Genomic DNA, 7,261 nt, shown 5'->3' with positions numbered 1-7,261 from the left:
AAGGATACCACAGTGGCATTCATTTACATGATCCCCTACTGTGGATATCTCTATTTTCATCAAAGCCAACAAGAAATAAGGGATTACCATAAGGGATTACTCATCACTTGGTAGTAATTAACCAAGTGATGCTGGCTAGAGTCCTTAAAAGAAATCCATCATAAGCATGGTCAAATACACATATATAGCATGGGGCAGATGCTCCAAAGGGATTATATATTCATCACTTGGTAATTTGGAGAGCAAACAAGCAGTAGCCATATCACTCAATCCAATAATATAGTAATTAGGATCAAAAGGCATCAATTAAGGAGGCAATTAACCAGGGACAAAGGGAAACATTTGATGATCCAGTAAGTGCATGACACTTTGAGCTACCAAGAATAAAGGCCAACAGTGGATAAACATCTGCAAGCAGCTCACACACACATGCAAACACATGTGTTGACAATAACTAAACAACAGAAGAACACCACCAGATATTCATGGGTACTTAGGATCAGTAGGGAATTGATAAAGTACAGTGAGGAGCAAGCATACCATCAGAAACTGTCCATTTGAGAGAAATAACATTGGGGTAATGTTAAAATGTTTGTCTCCATATTTGGGAGACATTTTTAATATTGGAGTCTAGCTAATGGAAATCAAGAACTAGTCTTGATCTCCAAATGGTGATTAGAGGGAATTTATTCATCTTAAGCAACATTAGGGACAAATGGGATCATGCAAGGGACTTGGGTCATTTGGATCATAAGGCATCAATTAAGGAGGCAACCAGGGACAAAGGGAAACATTTGTTGATCCATTATCATAGGCAACAAAGCAGCAACTTTTTCCCCTCTAGTCTAGCTAGAGTCCTTAAAAGAAATCCATCATAAGCATGGTCAAATACACATATATAGCATGGGGCAGATGCTCCAAAGGGATTATATATTCATCACTTGGTAATTTGGAGAGCAAACAAGCAGTAGCCATATCACTCAATCCAATAATATAGTAATTTGGATCATAAGGCATCAATTAAGGAGGCAATTAACTAGGGACAAAGGGAAACATTTGATGATCCAGTAAGTGCATGACACTTTGAGCTACCAAGAATAAAGGCCAACAGTGGATAAACATCTGCAAGCAGCTCACACACACATGCAAACACATGTGTTGACAGTAACTAAACAGCAGAAGAACACCACCAGATATTCATGGGTACTTAGGATCAGTAGGGAATTGATAAAGTACAGTGAGGAGCAAGCATACCATCAGAAACTGTCCATTTGAGAGAAATAACATTGGGGTAATGTTAAAATGTTTGTCTCTATATTTGGGAGACATTTTTAATATTGGAGTCTAGCTAATGGAAATCAAGAACTAGTCTTGATCTCCAAATGGTGATTAGAGGGAATTTATTCATCTTAAGCAACATTAGGGAGAAATGGGATCATGCAAGGGACTTGGGTCATTTGGATCATAAGGCATCAATTAAGGAGGCAACCAGGGACAAAGGAAACATTTGATGATCCATTATCATAGGCAACAAAGCAGCAACTTTTTCCCCTCTAATCTAGCTAGAGTCCTTAAAAGAAATCTATCATAAGCATGGTCAAATACACATATATAGCATGGGGCAGATGCTCCAAAGGGATTATATATTCATCACTTGGTAATTTGGAGAGCAAACAAGCAGTAGCCATATCACTCAATCCAATAATATAGTAATTTGGATCATAAGGCATCAATTATGGAGGCAATTAACCAGGGACAAAGGGAAACATTTGATGATCCAGTAAGTGCATGACACTTTGAGCTACCAAGAATAAAGGCCAACAGTGGATAAACATCTGCAAGCAGCTCACACACACATGCAAACACATGTGTTGACAGTAACTAAACATCTGTAACTAAGCACGCGTGGGGGAGGAAGAGGGAGGGGAGGGGAGGCGCTAGAGGTGGAGCTCACCGACGATGTTGTTGGAGGAGGGGCCGGGTAGAGGAAGAGGGAGGGGCCGGGTAGGGGTGGAGGAGGATGTTGACGATGATGGGAGGGGTGGAGGAGGAGGAAGACGCGGCAGATCCTCCTCCTTGACGCGGCGGCCCCTCCTCCTCCACGTCGCAGCGGCTTGTGCTGCTGGTGGCGGGGATGGGTGGAGCGTGGCGGCATGCGGCTCTCGCAGAGGAAGGAGGCGGCGGCGGCGACGACGACGACCACGCTCACCATGGAAGGCGGCGGCGCGCGAGGGAGACGAAGAGGGGTGGAGGAGGAAGAAGTACGGGCGGCGGCGCGCGAGGGAGAGGAAGAGGGGTGGAGGAGGAAGAAGTATGGGCGGGGGGAGGGGTACGGTTGGATATAGAAGGCGTTATTTCTGTGGCGCACCAGCACGAGTGCGCCACAGAATCAACTACTTCTGTGGCGCACCAGAGACAGTGCGCCACAGAAACACTTATTTCTGTGGCGCAGCAGGCCACATGCGCCACAGAAATACCTACACTAATAGTTGGTGGTCGCAGGATGTGGGCCCCACATACTTTCTGTGGCGCACCGTTCAGTAGTGCGCCACAAAAATAGCTTCTTTTTGTGGCGCATTCTATCTCGTGCGCCACAGAAATTTTCTGTGGCGCATTTCTGCTGGTGCGCCACAGAATTAAGCTCCACCTATAAGCATTTGCCTACTAGTGCAGGCAAGTATAAATAATACACGTATGCCAGGAGACCTGCCCCAGTACAACACGATGATCGACTCCGGATCCTACTCACACTCACGCGCACACGAACACGGAGCGGTAGATCGAAGAAGACGACTCTTTCTGGGAGCGGTTCGGAAAGAAGACGACTCTGTCTGACGCTGACCGGAAGCTGCACGCACACACAGGCCATAGGCAGCGCGTCCACCGGCCTGGACTTGATCTCGCACGACCGCACGAGTCCATCAGTAGCCGCACAAATTGTCGATCTCGAAGTTATCCTAGACATTCCTCGTGCTGGATGTGTCGTCGTCTACTGCACGCACATGGTGAATTCTTTTTTTTTTTGAGATACACATGGTGAATTCTTAACTGAACGTGCTGAATTTAACTTGGGCTAATCCTCATGTAAGTACTGTCGATCTAAAAAAAATCTCACTAAGCCATGATTCCAATTTCTCAAAAAAAAATCCAGTTTCTTGAAAGGAAATGGGCCCTTCACGTCATTCAATTCTGAGAAGCAATAAGAGTTACACAAGGGGAAATGCACTTTGGCTCATAGGAGCATATGCTCCCATTACGTGAATCCACATTTCAAAGTGTCATAAAATTCTAAACTAAATTTTTACATGTACATCTAGACATTTTATGTTGGTACACAAGTTTTCAAAAAAAACTAAAAACAATTGTGGCTCCTGTAAAAAAGACAAGTTTTGATGCTATAACACGACTACGTATAGGATATTTTTTTGTCTTTTTTGTACACGCCATACAAAATGTTGTTTCTCCACAAAAATTTGTGCACTAACATAGAATGTCAAGATGTACACCAACAAATTTATATCAGATTTTTTTAACATTTTTAAAATTGTTTTTTAATTATTTTATATAATGAGAGCATTTGCTCCTATGAGCCAAATTGCCACCTCAAGCTGTTAAACCAGTATAGTACTCCTACTTGGCGTGTACTATGAATTAGTTACAGATTTTAGAAGCAAATCAGTGGCATGGTCACATGGCTAATTGGCCAACAAGCAGTTCTATATTGATCCACCTGGCTACTTGGCGCATTAGGCCGCCATGGATGACCAGGCAGGTCAAACCTGCTTTCTCAACGATGGTTGCTGCGTCTCTCACTGTTCATCCATCTGCTTCCTTCCATGCTTCTTCAGATAATACTTGGTCGCGTTCACAACATACCATCAACCGAACCCGCGCGGTGTGTATAAATCGAAGCGGAGAATGCAACCGGAGTCGAGCATGTCAAGAATGGTGACCATTGTGCTGCTGCTGATCGTGCTGCATTCGCTGGTGGCAATCGCGTCGGCTGAGCAGCAACCTGCATTGGCGCGGCCAGGGTGCCGTGACCGGTGCGGCAATATCACCGTCCCCTACCCCTTCGGCATCGGCGCCGGCTGCTACCGCGACGACGGCCTGCAGGGCTTCCAGCTCGAGTGCGACGACTCCGGCCTCACCATCTTCGGCTACAACCACCGCCTCGCCGCGCTGTCCCTGGCGTCCGGCGAGACCCGGGCCTACCTGAACGCGACGCGCGAGTGCTTCAACTCCTCGGGCGGCTTCGTGGAGCGGAACAACAACACCTCCTACATGTCCCTCGGCACCAGCCCCTACATCTTCTCCTCCACCAAGAACCGCCTCGTGGCGCTTGGCTGCCCCAACCTTGGCTTCTTCGTCGACGCCCAAGGATACTATGTCAGCGGATGCATGTCCGTGTGCCGTCCGTCGCAGTACGCCATGCCGGGCCTGTGCACCGGCGTCGGGTGCTGCCAGAGCCCGATCCCCTCTGGGGTCAGCTTCTACGAGCCGCACCAGCGCAACTTCCCGCAGGACGACCCCACATTCGGCACCAACGCCACGACCTGCCACTACGTGTTCCTCGTCGAGACGGAGTGGTTCAGCTACAGCGACCGCGCCTTCCTCAACCGCACCGACGTCAGGAACGTCGGCAGCTGCAGCGCCGCGAGGCGAAACGCGACAGACTTCGCGTGCCGGAGCGCGGACAGCGAGTGCGTCGACTCCACCAACGGCGCGGGGTACCGGTGCAAATGCTCCAAAGGCTACGAAGGCAACCCCTACCTCGACGGTGGATGCACAGGTACAAACGTCGTGACCCAATACTGAATTGCAGTGCTCTGTTAGTACTACATTGGTGAAATATACCAATGGCGATCGAAGTCTGATGATCAATGTTGAAATTGCTTTGCAAACTAAGACATCGACGAATGCCAACTCAAGGACGAACACCCGTGCTACGGACTCTGCATGAACATGCCGGGGAGACATGTATGCATATGCCCTCCGGGCACTAACGGAGATGCTACCACCAAGAATGGCTGCCGGCCGAAGGACAAGTTCACCGTAGCTCTGAAAGCCCTTACAGGTATACATAATACTCCATTTATATCGATAGTCTCGTGAACTGTTAGCCCACTTCGTTTCTGCAATTTCTTCTAATGAATCTAACTAAGCTTTATGCATTTATCGGGAAAAAAAACTAAGCTGTATTCAATTTCAGGAAGCGGCGTGGGACTAATCTTGTTAGGATCCATGCTCTGCTGTCTCAGCCTATGGCTGCAGAAGAGCAAGCTCATCAGAACAAAGCAGAGGTTCTTCGAGCACAACGGAGGCGTCATCCTGCAGCAGCAGATGCGGTCCTACAGTAGAGCTGCCGGAGATGCCACCGGCGGGTTCAAGATATTCTCTGCCGAAGAGCTCAAGAAGGCCACTAACAACTTCGCCACTGACCAGATCCTCGGCCGCGGCGGCCACGGCATCGTTTACAGAGGTGTCCTCGCGGACAGTTCGGTGGTGGCCATCAAGAAGTCCAAGATGATGGAGGAGGCCGAGACCAAGGAGTTCGCGAGGGAGATGCTCATCCTCTCCCAGATCAACCACCGGAACGTCGTCAAGCTGCTCGGCTGCTGCCTGGAGGTGGAGGTGCCAATGTTGGTGTACGAGTACGTCTCAAACGGCACCCTCTACCAGTACATCCATGGAGGCAAGGGCCTTAACGCTGACACGGCCTTGGATACCCGTCTTCGCATCGCGGCAGAGTCCGCGGAGGCTCTGTCCTACATGCACTCATCTGCCTCGCCACCGATCCTCCACGGTGACGTTAAGACGGCTAACATCCTGCTCGATGGAAGCCTCACTGCAAAAGTAACGGACTTTGGAGCGTCGAAGCTGGCTCCAAACGATGAGGCCGAGATCGCCACGCTAGTGCAGGGCACCTGCGGGTACCTGGACCCTGAATACCTCATGACTTGTCAGCTGACCGACAAGAGCGACGTGTACAGCTTTGGAGTCGTGCTGTTGGAGCTGTTGACCAGGAAGAAGGTTCTCTCCTTCGAGGGTCCGGAGCAGGATAGGAGCCTTGTGTCACGCTTTGTGATGGCCGTGAAGGCTGGCCAGCATGACAAGCTTATGGACGACAAGGTGAGGAAGGATATGGGATCTGAGGCATTGGAAGAGGTCACACACCTTGTGGTGAGGTGTGTCAGCATGAACGGCGAGGAGCGGCCGGGGATGAAGGAGGTCGCGGAGAGGCTGGAGGCTCTGAGGAGATACCAGCGGCACCCACGGGGTCAGGCTGGAGGTGGTGATTTGGGGGAGGAGGAAGATCAGGAGAGGAGCTTGCTTGGCGGGAAGCAACAACGTGATGTCAACTACAAGTTTAGGCCGCATGATGTGCTTGATCTGGAGGAGGGCAGTACATACACGTTTAGTTTGTAGGGTGATTAGTGATATATTGCACCACAACATGATGATGTATAAAGTTCTTTTTAAGGCGTTATTGAAAAGGGGAAATTCATGGTCGAAAATGAAAGAAGAGGAAATTCAATATGCCGCTTATGTGTGTTAGTGGTTTGGCCATTTTGTATAGCAAGTTTGCCACACGGTAAAATTGCTTTATTAGCAAAGTGGGTTATGAAATTGGAGGCAAGGTCGCAAGGCTTAAGTTTCTATGAGTTGAAGAACTATTTAGGGGCAAGGGATCTTCAACTCTACGATCATGGACTTCGTTAAATTGTGCTTTCCTTAATAGATTATATGCCTGAGTTTTCCAGGGCAATAGCTCTTACGCGACGTTTTTGTATAGTGTTGGAAGGAAAGCGGCGTCGTTTAGAACAATAGCTCTTCGAGATGTTTGCAACAGCCAAAATAGCAAAGACGTGACACATACGATTAAACGGTTTTAAGGCTCTCGTGCAACATTTTCTTAACGGAAGTGTAAGGCTGGGTTAAGACACTGAGTTATTCAGGTGTGTCCCACTTATTTGCCTGCGGCATTAGACAGTGAAAAATAACGTACTACCAATTCGAGTGTTCCAGGCACTAAAATAATACAACCAATTTGAGAAATGGAAATGAAAGTTGCACTACATGTTATCGTTATTAAAATGCATAAACAGGACATCATTAATAATGCCCACTTGCCCTACTACTGTAGCACGTCGGAAGAATGATGAAATAGGTCAAACAACTAATGATTTTGCTCAAAATTACCTAGACTTCTTCTAAATCTGGTTCTGTAAATGGCTGTTCACACTTCACTCTGTATCCA

General features: G+C 48.1%; 1 protein-coding gene across 1 annotated transcript; it reads left to right on the top strand.

The window, feature by feature from the left end:
* The first annotated feature begins 3,815 nt into the window (after positions 1-3,815).
* On the top strand, positions 3,816-6,630 carry LOC127305444 (wall-associated receptor kinase 2). The gene is made up of 3 exons (XM_051335862.2): positions 3,816-4,792; positions 4,910-5,077; positions 5,213-6,630. The coding sequence occupies exons 1-3, from the start codon at positions 3,919-3,921 to the stop codon at positions 6,427-6,429; spliced, it is 2,259 nt and encodes a 752-aa protein (XP_051191822.1). The 5' UTR covers positions 3,816-3,918; the 3' UTR covers positions 6,430-6,630.
* The last annotated feature ends 631 nt before the right edge of the window (positions 6,631-7,261 follow it).

This window comes from Lolium perenne, chromosome 6 (assembly GCF_019359855.2).
Source record: "Lolium perenne isolate Kyuss_39 chromosome 6, Kyuss_2.0, whole genome shotgun sequence".
In the NCBI taxonomy this organism is placed as follows: Eukaryota; Viridiplantae; Streptophyta; class Magnoliopsida; order Poales; family Poaceae; genus Lolium; species Lolium perenne.
This window is presented reverse-complemented; position numbering and strand designations above follow the sequence as displayed.